This window comes from Amphiura filiformis, chromosome 6 (genome assembly GCF_039555335.1).
Source record: "Amphiura filiformis chromosome 6, Afil_fr2py, whole genome shotgun sequence".
In the NCBI taxonomy this organism is placed as follows: domain Eukaryota; kingdom Metazoa; phylum Echinodermata; class Ophiuroidea; order Amphilepidida; family Amphiuridae; genus Amphiura; species Amphiura filiformis.
This window is the reverse complement of record NC_092633.1, coordinates 51412652-51425820: the sequence shown is the minus strand read 5'-3', so window position 1 is coordinate 51425820 and position 13169 is coordinate 51412652. Positions and strand designations below refer to the sequence as shown.

At 39.5% G+C, this 13169-nt stretch overlaps 1 protein-coding gene across 1 annotated transcript; it reads right to left on the bottom strand.

Annotated features, from left to right (window-relative positions):
* Positions 1 to 2718: 2718 nt before the first annotated feature.
* On the bottom strand, positions 2719 to 13158 carry LOC140155568 (uncharacterized). Its single transcript, XM_072178455.1, has 5 exons — positions 10991 to 13158; positions 8914 to 9002; positions 6672 to 6811; positions 3940 to 4032; positions 2719 to 2758 (listed from the first exon to the last, which is right to left on the bottom strand). Exons 1-3 carry the CDS (start codon positions 13016 to 13018, stop codon positions 6697 to 6699), a joined length of 2232 nt encoding a protein of 743 aa, XP_072034556.1. The 5' UTR covers positions 13019 to 13158; the 3' UTR covers positions 2719 to 2758; positions 3940 to 4032; positions 6672 to 6696.
* Between the last annotated feature and the right edge of the window lie 11 nt (positions 13159 to 13169).

Sequence of the window (13169 nt, the reverse complement as noted above, 5' to 3'; positions counted from 1 at the left end):
AAATGTTTTGTAATTTTAGGGGGGCAGGGGGAGTTATTTCTTTTGAACCCTGTATAATGAGCATACACATGGTACGGCAAACACTAACAGCTCCTTTACTTTGAACATTTGTAACCAAATAATAATCAAGATATGGCATATAGCATTGAAACTGTTCTGAGGTAATCTGGTTTATGACAACATAGTTTCACCTGGCTTTCTATGTGGAAGTGTCATTCAGGTACTTGATCATCCAACGTCACACGGGTTTGACAAACTGGACATGCTGAGTTTTCCTAAAACATAAGCGTAAGAAACAAAGAGCAAAGATGAATAAATACAATACTCACAAATATGAAAACAGAGATGAAATCCCAAAAGTGCATCTAAAATCAAGACCATTGAAATATTTTTTGCTTAAATGTGGATTTACCAAAACAAGATTTGAAACCCTTCTGGAGAAAACAACAACATTTTTAACCTCATTTTCACCTAGTTTTTAAGTAGACTGCTGCCCTCAGTCACTCAAAGTTCAGGTTTAAAAAGTGTCTGACTTTCCCCAGAATCTAGGGAACTATAACTATCAACTATGACTGCACAGTTGTATCCAAATTGACATTCATTTTGACCGTGTTTGTTTTTGATCACCTATTGTTAGAACACCAGAGTGCAGTCCTGTCACAACGGTGCGGTAAGACGGAGGTACCGATAAGGAGTCGCACTGTTGCTCACAACCAAAATCATGAGAGAATATTTTTATGGGGTCCGACACAGGCTTTTCTTTAAGCATTTACTGAAGGGGTATATTCCAGTTTTTGTACCCTTTCAATAATGAATTTTTTATCGAAAGGGGTATAAAACATTGCCCAGAGGGTTTTTTTTTAAATTTTCACAATGCGTGTCTCAATTTTGGTGAATTGTGGATCCATTTTTTTTTTTGCCAGGATGCTCAATAATCTACAAATAATACAAGCTAATAAGGACTATCACTGCTGACTTGTACTCCCATATAGTACAGCCATAATCCCATGGTTCATTATCATAATTGAATATCAAATGATTTGATATTGAAAAAGACGATATTTTCATCAGGTAGTGGTAGACAACGAAAATATCATGTTTTTCTATATCAAATTATTTAACATATGAACGCGTATGTTTAGATTGTATACGCGTTGGGACTTTTCACTTTGCATTTGAAGGGGTACGGAAAGGGCGTGTATGCGTAAATACCTGTGCTTTGTGCGTTAGGGTAAACCCTGGTCCGACACGATATGAACACTAATTTTAGTCATCATTAACATGCATAACAAAAATAAAATGCACAGTTGGGAGACACACCACATTTAGAAGTCATGACCTTAATCTCCCACACAGGGAGTGTGAATTTTAAATGGGGTTACCTGAATGGCAACCCTATTAATTAATTTTACAGCCGATTTTAGGCCAAATTTTTGTTTAAAATGTTTAAGGGATCCAAAATGAGCGTTTATTAAGTTTACAGTATTTTTTTGGGACATGAGAGCACCTCAGACCTATCGAATTGCATTCTGAATACTGAAGCATGTCTTTCTGATATCAAATAATTTTCATTTTTTAAAATCACAATATAATACAAATTTTATGACAAATTATAAAAATTTGATATTTTTCAAATTTTGATATATAACAGTCCTCGGTAAATCATATAAATCTAATGATATATTCTTAAAGTGTATGTAGCAGGGAGGAAAAGCCGACGGTCAATTGAAAATTTTGACCTATCATATTGAAGATATGGATTTTTTCCCAAAAGACCTAATTTTTTTGGTGTTTTGGGAAAAAAATCCATATCTTCAATACTGAAAGGTCAAAATTTTCAATTGATCGTCGGGTTTTCATCCCACCTACATACACTTTAAGTATAAATCATCAGATTTATAAAGTTTACTTCAAGTACTGTTAAATATCAAAATATCAATTTTAATGATTTGCCATAGAATGTGTATTAAATTGCGAATTTCAAAAATCAAAATTATTTGATATCAGAATGACATTCTTCGTATTCAGAATGCAATTCGATATGTCTGATGTGCTCTAATGTCCCAAAATAAATACTGTCCAAACGCTCATACCCCAGCCCTTAATTACTCTCTAATTTTTGGCCTTATATGTGATGTGATCAAGCAAAATGAGTCGGATGTCAGGAATATTGAGTTTGAGATATAATCAACAATAGTATTCAACTTCCTTTCTATTTTATTGTATATCTCTGGAACCGCCAGTCTCACTATAATGTTGTTTACATCAAACTAAAGCTCTGCAAATGGCCCATGTAATGAATTTGAAAACTGAATTTTGATTTTGATCAACATCAGACTCATTTTACTTTATCGTATCTCACATAAAATTTTTTGTTTAAAGCGCAGCGATTTATAGTGCGCTACGCACAGGCACAAGGCCTAGACGTTGATCCACAAGCCTCAGCACACTTTACAGGTTGTCGCTGACCACTATGGCCCCACATCATGATTCCATAAACCATTTAACAACAATATAACCACCCTGTATACCAACTTACCGCTAACCATCTATCTATGCAAGTAGTATGGTAATCATGAAAACACGGCAAGCGTCTCAGATCATCTCCTTGCTCATAGTCCATCATACATATGGTGCAGTTCTTGCCCTGGTTCTCCTCCGATGCCTTGTAGGTAAAGGTGGGTAGTAAACTGAGTACTTCAGCTGAGAGTCCCTGCTGAACGGCCGGTCCGACTCGGTCTGCAAGCTCCCATAAACTCTGCCAAAATAAATGGTGAATGTATTTAGTTACTAATAAAACGTTTACCTCTGATAATGCCAATTTGAAAGATGTAAACATTTTCGACCTATTATTATACCTCATTTGAAGGATGCCGAACACCAATATCATGATTTATTGTGTGTTACTGCTGTAAGTACTGGACTACTGGGACCGACTGATGAGGGCATAGAGTTAGGGTTAGGGCCCTAACCCTAACCTTGTCCATGGCTTGCCATGCTCTACTATATCTACTGGCAGGACCTTCATCCAAACTCCAGTTCACACTTGGAATAGCCTACACGTACCAGATGAAGTAGTCTGGGACATATCTGACAACGGCGCACCATCATTCAAGAGCAGAGTGCGTGCATAAGCATCTTGTTTCATGTTTCTGATGCTTTACTGTAGCCCTTCTCTCTTGTTGTCCCTAAGCTACTGTGAACCACTGACTGGCCCATGTGGTTGCCTTTTATAGTACCTTTGTGCCTATATAAGTTCTTGACCTGTGTTACTCCTCATGGACTTTTGTTCACTCTAGCATTATATTTTTTTAAAAATATTATTGAGTGACATCACCCAACTATCAACAACCAGAAAATCAGCTGAGTGCAGTAAGGTATTTTTAAAATAGCAATTTGAAACTCTACACCAGGGGATTTGAATTTTCCTTATTGAATGTTGATTTTAAACGAGGTGTTAATGACTAAAAGTATGGCTGCTGTTGCCCATTTTCAGCTCCAAACTGGGCAGCAGTGAAGGGGAGCTGTTCAACCCAGCTCTAAAATAAAGTGAATTTTTTTATAACTTCCGGGGTCTGTGCTGTGCGCCAAGCCTACACAAGCGAGCATAAACACAGAAATGATAAACAATCACACTGATTGGCTGATTAACGGTCTTGATAACAAGACGGTTGACCCATTGGTTGTCTGCCCGTACAAGTGGAGATGACCTCACCACTTCTATGCGATCGCCGATCACCAGCACATACCCGGACCACAAAAGTACTAAAAAAATTACTTTGGATTCCTGTAGGAAGGCAGGAATGGGCTATTCAATATCGACTGCTCAGTGCCAGAAGTTGGTAAGTGCAATAGCTGCCATGTGTAGATGTTACAATATACTCTGTGTAAATTGCCAAATGTTCACAGGGCAGCTAATTGCAGTTACCTACTGCTTACCTCATAATCTGAATCCATAGATGCATCCATGGGAAAGAACTGTATGTGCACACTGCCAGAGTTACGGCCTCGTCTACCCCTGCCACCTCTGCCCTGTGAAGAAATAAAATATCAACACACATATCGTCATTGAATCTCCAATACTTAGAGATTATACTTTTTAGGATTCTGAAGAGTAAGTCAAAGAACTTCTAACACTAATGGCAAAAACTGCTGTTGATCTTCAAAGTTTTGTCTTTCATAGACTTCTCTGTAGTCCACTTGCCAATGATACTCTAGCTTAAGGGTGTACTACACCCCTGTGGTAAATTTGTGACTATTTTTGCATTTTTCTCAAAAAAAATAATGACACACTGGTAACAAAAGTTATGTATATTATTGGGGCAAGGAATCCAATTACTACACTGAAATTTCAGTGACTCAAGACAAGCGGTTCAGTATATATGACAGGAAATGAGGTACATCCTAGCGGTACCTTATTTCTTATCATAAATAACAAACCGCTTGTCGTGGGACACTGAAATTCCAGTGTAGTAATTGGATTCCTTGCCCCTATAATATACATAACTTTTGTTACCAGTGTGTTTTTAGTTTTTGAGAAAAATGCAAAAATAGACACAAATTTATCGAGGGGTGTAGTACCCCTTAATAAACTCTGATTTGAATTATTAATTTACACAATTAACAGATTTTCCAAAGCCGATGTTTTCAGAGTTTGTACTCCCTAACCAGGTTTAGTGTACTATTCGTCACCCAAATGTGGCGGCGAAGTCAGTACGCATTACACTGGGCGCAGCTTTAAATCGCCAGCTTCGCTCAAAGCACTGGCATACACACACACATGCTTTTAAAATGCCACATAGATCTGTGCACAAAACAGCTGCCTGAATGCTTTGACGTCACTACCACATCAGGGTGCAAAATGGTATATATCCATATAGCTCTCCAAGTGGACCTCTAACATTGGATAGTGGTTAGCTGATTTAACATTGTCGTCAATGGGTGAGATTGTTCAGTGTGAGCCAGAAACTGAACTAGGCTTGTTCAGTGTGAGCCAGAAACTGGACTAGGCTTGTTCAGTGTGAGCCAGAACCTGGACTAGGCTTGTTCAGTGTGAGCAAGAAACTGGACTAGGCTTGTTCAGTGTGAGCCAGAAACTGGACTAGGCTTGTTCAGTGTGAGCCAGAAACTGGACTAGGCTTGTTCAGTGTGAGCCAGAAACTGGACTAGACTTGTTCAGTGTGAGCCAGAAACTGGACTCTTGTTCAGTGTGAGCCAGAAACTGGACTAGGCTTGTGATTGGTCATCCAGGTCTCATTGGGCATGTGCCGTTACCACTAACTACAGCATACACAACCACTTGAGCAATTTGTGGCACTTTGCATTGGCGGCCTGGCACAAAAGTTGAACTCTCATCAGGTCCTTGCGGTTAGATTGAATTGATAAACAAATAGTTGCCTTGCATGCACAACAGCTGATAGGCCTATCCCATCAGGCTTTGTGGTACCATAATAGAACTGCAGGTGCTATAGAAAGTGTACACAAAATCCGTCACTTCAATTTAACTTGCTTAAATCAGGGGTGCTTATCCATATAGGGAAACTCTCCATAGCTCTCAATATCTAAGCGGCTCTTACTTATTTTTTGAATACATTTGCTATGGAGCAAGCAGATATACTGCAATGCATGATGGGATACTCCCTTCAGCTACTGAGCCTTGCATGACTGACAGCTCAAAGTCTCTGATCAATTTCAATGTTCACAGGCAAAGTCCTCAGGAAACGTGCTGCTCGAAATTATGTAGTGGATTTTTTACTTGGTGTTTCGCGATCAATAAACCAGTAGATCCAGAGCCCTCATTTATAACTTGCGTTTGATAACATATAGTATACTTCACTTTTATTGTGTATAATTGAACCTTTTTATGACCATTTATTGAATGCATTTGTCATGATTAATAACAGATTTTATTTATTAAAAATCGGCTATATGCCATAATCTGTATATATCATGGAATTTCACTTTTTTGATATTTATGAACACCCATGGCTACCAGTTGCCTCAACTTTTTTGTTCATCCACTCTCTTTATTCATTCCTTTCCTCTCCATTAGCCAAACAGCTCTTAGGCACAGGGGTGTAGCCAGTTTTCTTGGTCGGCAGTGGTGAAATAAAAAAATTTGAGCAAAGACAAAAACAATTTCACAGTTGCATCATTTTAACACAGTAATATCGGTGGGATATATTACAATACTTTTCATGTAACATGGATGTAGTAAGCCGTGATCCTAAAAATGCCTTTCACATTGACCAAAACTAATTACAAGACCTCTTCTACATTGAGGCTGGCTTTCCTTTTAAAGGAATTTTATTTAGAAAAGCATTTTTTAGAGACTACAGATGTAAAGACATTGAGCTTCAAAAACACCGCTTTATTTGGACAATGTGTAGCGCACAAAAATGTGGTATTGTGCACTATTTTGGCCCATGTTCAGCATGAATTTTGGTGGAAAATGGGCTCTTTACCCCTTTTCTTTTCCATCCCAATTTTCTCCTTCATTGTTTCAAAGAGGGGCACTTTTCTCATTCATTGTTTATCAGGGAGGCACTCTGCCCCCTATGCTACTGCTTAGGTAGTTAGGGTTAATATAATCTATTTCTTTTTTGCTCATAACTTTTGAAAGCTACTTTGCCCTGATCAGAAAAGACCATGTGCCGTATCATATAACCTACCCTGCTCCTGCCTCTACGTCTTGTCCTAGGTGGGGAATCTGGAAGCTCTCCCATTACTACCGGCTCCATTACAGGATTGAAAGTCGGGTATGGCCTTGGAAACGCGAAATTCCCATCTCATAGTGGAAGGTAAACGGATGCTAAAGTAAAAATGAATGCATGCAATAATTAGGAGTGAAGTTACAAACTAAGTGCTGGTTTATAAACTTACAAAAATACTGCATTAATGCCTCAAGGGCGGGCAACTTTTCGAAAGGGGCGTTTAAATGGGGCGAAAATTAATCAAGTGATTTCTTATTTTGAAAGAAGAAAAAGTGACTGAGTGGGTGCTTAAAGGGTCATGGACGGTTAATGGAACAAGTAAGGTAATTATATGTACACACTAGGCTTGGGCATCGTCAGTCTTTTGCATATCGCATATCGCAGTCAAAAACCTATCGCGATATCGCCATCTGACGATATTTTTGTCCATACATGCATGCATGCCATATCAGAAGTTCACTGGTATATGGGTGCAAAACGGCCTGCCAAACAGTGAAGCAATTAGTATACAAATAAACAAGTACAAAACATACTTATTCAATCCACTGCCATCGTTCAAAACAGCTTCTTTATAATCCGAAACGTCATTAAAAACAGTATGAAACCATTTGCTGCCATTAAAATTGTGCATGGTTGCCGCTATTGCATTGCATGAACATTGAGTTGATCGTGGCCTGCTGAGTGGATGGGAGACCACTGCTGCCCTCATACGCATTGAACATTTAGTTGATCGTGGCCTGCTGAGTGGATGGGAGACCACTGCTGCCCTCATGCGCATTGAACATTTAGTTGATCGTGGCCTGCTGAGTGGATGGGAGACCAATGCTGCCCTCATGCACATTAAACATTTAGTTGATCGTGGCCTGCTGAGTGGATGGGAGACCAATTATAAGTATATCGCCTGTCACTATTTCTACATATCGTCATCGCGATAAGGATTTAATATCACGATATATCGCAGGGTGCGATATCGCCCAAGCCTAGTACACACACTCTACTCCACCATAAAAAAATAGAAGTGCTACAATCCATGAGTTCCAATGAGTTTTGTGAGATATTGCAAGAGTTTATCAGATCCAGGGCATAATATAACCGGTATCGCATCGCATTTTACAAACAATCTAGCTAAATTGCTATGCAAACAAAAAAAAAAAACATGCTATTGCTATACATAATTATTGCTATACAAATAAAACCTTTTTGCTATGCAAAATTCTGACACTAAGGCCAAAAAAAAAAAATTGTTGTGTTGCCCTCAAGTGGAAAAATTGGAATTTTGGGTCGGCGGTCGGTTTTTTTTTTTTTTTTTTTTTTAAGATTGAATTACTGCACCGTTCAAATGTATTTTTTTGTACACAAAATATATGAAATGACAATATCAAATGAGAACATACAGTAAACAGCGAGCGAGTTTTACCTCGGACAAAAGAAGGCAGGGAATGTCTCCCTTTTGGATATGGAACAGAGCATCGAAATCATCATCCAAAGAAATACTCGCCACTCGACTAAAGTGCACTTTCTGGCCTACGGAGGCTGTCAAACAAACAGCGTAGCCGTCCATTTTGATCAGCATGCCCGATTCCTACGAGCTGCCTATACGCACGGTTCTGAGTGACAGCATGCATACCTTGTTCAGAGAACGATAGTTCGGGGCAAAGTTTAAATGAAATTGTTTGATTTTTGATGAATTTTATTTAATAAAATTCACGTATATTTTCTTGAATAAATATTCACCAATATCACAATACATTTTTACGTTAAAAAAAAATTACCGATATTTTAGAACATTTCTATTTGTGTCGAGTGCATGGCGAATCCACAGACCGGAGCCGGAAGTCTCCTTCTCAGACCTGACAACGTCATGATTGCGTTTGTAAACAAATTTGCGAAAGTGAAAAAGTTCACGACTTGGCAACATATTTTTAGTCTTGCATTTTTGGAAATCTTGATGTTTTTTGATATATATGGAGCTCTGAACTGAGTAAAACACTATTCTTCCACTGAGAAAGAGGGAAAAAGTTTGAAAATGTACAAATGTACTGAAATAAAATAAAAATACCGGTCGGAGATTTGAATGATTTTCGACCGGGCGCTTGAGGGCAACAAAACAATTTTTTTTTTTTTGCCTAAATTATGCCCTGATCAGATCAGGCCCTGATGATCCTACATTTTGTAACTGGGGATAATCACGATGGCTTACCTGACCAGGAATATTAATAGACAGCGATTACTGGAGGTATCGGTGTCATCTTCTTGTGGCTCCTCCATTGCCTCTGCATTAAATTGTTCCTGTTGAATAAATGAACACAAATTCATCATTCAGTCTTCAAAATTGGTAGGCACTCTACATTCAAATTTGTGTTATCTTTGGATCGATCGTCGACGCTGCTTCAAAGCTTGTTATTATAACGAACTATGAACTAATTACTCGGCATTAATGGTACATTTGTATTGGTCAATATCAGTGCTGTACGGTGCAAAAACTGATTGAGGCGCCAATGGCTCCTAACTTTATAAATTTGGGCGCCCATATTTTGCTCCCAGGTAAAAAATCTGAGGCGCCAACTGAACAGCCACGTGTGTTGACGAATGTTCATAGCTGCTGTACTCAATCTACATATTTCCATTGAACGCTACATACTTCATACACAGCATGTACAGTGTAGGTAGGCCTATATGTTTCCCAGGAAGTCCCCATCGAGACATCATGATAAATGGATATTCATAGCATACATTCGTACTCTTGAATGCAACGTTACATACATGTTTTGCATTTGCTGGCGATTAAAAGCTTCAACAGTTGGGCGCCATTGGCGCCAGGGATTGAATATTTAGTCGCATCAGAAAATATCTAGTCGCCAATGCGCCTAAAATGGTCGCACCGTACAGCACTGGTCAATATCATTACATGCAAAGGTTCCTTATGTTATCATTTAACAATAGTCAAGTTATTGATTTCATCATAATACTAATCATGGCGTGTCCGTCCGTGGCGTCCCTATGTCCATGGCGCTATCGCGTCGCGTGGCTCGCTAACGCATGCTCAAGCGTCGTCCCTCTGTCCGCTGGCGCTTATCGGCGTCGCGTGGCTTTCGCTAATGCGTGCTCGTGGTGCGTGTCGGCGTGCGTGCTATCGCGTAGTCGCGGAGTATACTGACCGGGCGAAAGCGAGCATCGGAAAGCATTACAGTGTGGTTAATCGTGTAGGTGCATCTCATCGGATTCCAAAACGGCAACGTGCAGAGGCTTATTAGTAGTTTAAAAGGTCAGGGCAAGTAGGTCTATATGGGTAACGGGTGTTGGGTAACCACCCAACCCGAGAACCGCGAAATCTAGTAAATAATAATAATCGACTAATCTGGTTATATTGCCTTAACAGTAACATTAGATTAATCCTATTAAGGCTCTCAACTAACGGGTAATTATGTACTCGTGTACCCGATTGAATTTTTGGGCGGAAATCCGGGTCATAGTTTTCAGCGACTTTGGAGAACCACTGGACCTACCGTATTGTTTGTAATAAACACCCCAAGGGCGTTGCATTTTTCCAAAAGGGGGGCGTTATTGGAAGTGAATTTTCAGTGAAAAAAACTTTAAAATCAGGTTAAATTTCCCGATGGTGCTCCTGTAGAAAGGAGGGATTTATGATTATCTAATATGGCGGCGCCCATGGAGTAATGACATTTTCGTGGTAAATACAACATAATTACACCCATAATTGCATATCATCAAGCAAGAATCTGATGAAATTAGTGAATAATTAGGCAATGAAATGGATGGAAGTTTGAGTCGTAGTAGGTTTTGACCATGCAATTTAGCTAGCGATCGTCACTCACATGACTGACAATCACAATCAATGCAAGTTCTCAAGCTTACTCAAAGTAAAATGATATGGCATGGAAATGTTTGCATTTTTGTCAATTTTTCATAGAAAAATTGGAGGGGTGTTGATTAGAGGGGGAATGTTTATTACAGACAATACGGTAGATTTTTTGTTGCGTTTTTCAGGTACTTTGACCTGTGAATTCGGACCCGGGTAGGCCAAGAACGGGCGGGAACTCGCGTACCCGGGAATTGGAGAGAGCCTTAAATCCTATATTTTAAAGTAAATTCAGTAGCTTATTTTTTATAGCATGTTTTAATGACCAAATTTAACACTGCTGTTGACCCTCAAAGCTGTGTCTTTTGTTTGAAATAAAACCATGCTTGGTAATTATTTTTTTAACATATAAGGCATAATGTTATGATTGCCTTTAAAATGAACAAATTGAACTAACCTGCAGCTGCCTTGCAAGTGCTTCATCATCATCAATTTGTTGAGATGGTCTCTGCTGGTCTACAGGTGTTCTAATATTCCCACTAGCCAGTTCCCTAGCCAACGCCTCATCCTCCGCCATCTGCCTATTCCTTCTACTACTTGACTTGCTTCCTTTCCTCTTCATCTTCCTACCACTTATTGGTGTACTGATCTTGCCACTAGCAAGATCTCTTGCCAACTGTTCATCAGCCTCAAGCTGTCTTTGTTGTGTTTCAGCTGTGCTGCTGCTGCCAGCACCTCTTGACGTCCTTTCATGATTTCCTGCACCTCGGCTAGGTCGCTTCCTTCGTCGTCTTTCCTGGTGGAACGACGGACCGGGCCGTGAAAGATCTGAAGACGATACTCTCATAATACTACCTAAATCTATTGGACTTCCAAGCTCACTACTACCCCCTACTCGCCTGCTTAATTCAGCACCAAAGTGAATGCTGTTTCTTCCAAGCACAACTTCATGGCCGTGCCTTCTAGACAGACCATGTGGTGAAACCAACTCAACCTCATCGTCGACAGGAACAACATCAGAATCACTACTCGCATGTTCTTCTGCTATCCTCCTTCTGTTGTTCACTTTTGAAGTTCTTGACACCCTGGAGCCTGCCAAATTTGAATTTGATGATTGTCTATCACCACCCCTTCTTTCTTCATACCTTCTACGCAAAGGAGGAGTAACTGCTCTGTTGAATACTGGACTTTTCTCTGGACTTTCTTTTGCACTCATCATTTCCACATCCGAATCATCCGAGTGTGACGACTCGTTTCTCGTCTCACCCACATGCTTTGCTGTTTGTTCTTGACTATTGCACTTATTTCTCACAACTGCCGGTCTAGCAGTTAACAACGAAACCTCAGGTTCTGTGTCAGTACTGTCATCAGATACAATAGGGCAAGGCTTAGACTTCTTCGTCTTTTTACCTCTGTTTGAGTCTGAACCGGCAGATGTCGACTGCCGAAAATCTCTCACAAATGCCTCACCCCGTTCATTTAAATGACCCTGTAACTTATTATGGCAAGATGAATGCCGCTTAGACTGACTATCTTTGTCACTGTTGCATGCAGTCTTTCTAGAAGTAGATTTATTCTTTTTCTTAATACTGACATCATTCCCAGAAGAGCTACGATTTGGAGATATCTGCTTAGAATTTCTTGCACGAACCTGTTCCTCCGTTTCAAGGATATCACCTTCCGACTCTGTGTCGGAACCAAATAAATCTTTAATTCGTCGTTGAATGACGTTGTTCTTGCTATCGCACACAGTGTTTCCAGGAGGAGATTTCCTCTTATTCTTGACCTTTGACCCCTTGCTACTAGCAGGTCCTGGATCCGATTCATAGACTTTAGATTGCAACATACATGATTTCTGAGTGTTCGACACTAATGCGCTGGATTGACTATTTGTACTGTGTGATGATGATTGTGATTTTTTTAGTCTCTCTAAACCGCTCTGTTTTGAAATGGCACTATTCACATCAGCAGTTCCCTGAGATTCATTGTCCCTGCAAAACCTGGTGGGTAGATTAGACTTCCTTTTGGAAGAAGATTGCACCTTTGTTGTAGGATGTTTTCGAACAACCGTCTCTTTCATGTTTGACGTCTTTTGATTCAATTCTTTTCGTGCAAATGGTTCAGAAATTAATTTTATCCCTTTGCTACCAGATCCATTTTTAATCTTATTTGAACCGTGTTTGGGCAAAAAAGTAGGTGGCTCGATATGGTTTCTTGATGATGAGCCTATATGATTTTTTGTCATCTCAGAATTCGCAGATCCTCTTCCAGATGATGATAATTCACCAATATTGCTCCCAAATAATGAACCATTTCTCTTGTCTATTTTCCTCTTCTTTTTAATCCTCTGAAAGAGAGGGATATCATTATCATCATCAGATGATGATGAGCTATCCATATTTTTAGATGCTTCATGTTTATCTGATGAACCATGTTGCTTCTTCAGTACATTATCTGAGGAAGGTTTTTGTCCTACTGAAGACATCACTTTTGGATGTGAAGTAACTGGCTGCACTGTCTTGTTTGCACTACCAGACTCCAAATGAACATTTGCAGATGCAGATGGGCGGAGCTCTTTGTCTAGCTTCTTCTTGCTTGTTTTAATCTTGTGCGATGGGAGATCAGCAAAAAATACT

Excerpts from the sequence above, each read along its gene's own strand:
- LOC140155568 (XM_072178455.1), bottom strand. The coding sequence starts at position 13,018 with ATGTCTTCAGTAGGACAAAAACCTTCCTCAGATAATGTACTGAAGAAG. Across the intron at positions 9,003-10,990 it reads CACTTGCAAGGCAGCTGCAG|GAACAATTTAATGCAGAGGC; the intron begins GTTAGTTCAATT and ends TTTATTCAACAG. Across the intron at positions 6,812-8,913 it reads CTATTAATATTCCTGGTCAG|CATCCGTTTACCTTCCACTA; the intron begins GTAAGCCATCGT and ends TTTTTACTTTAG.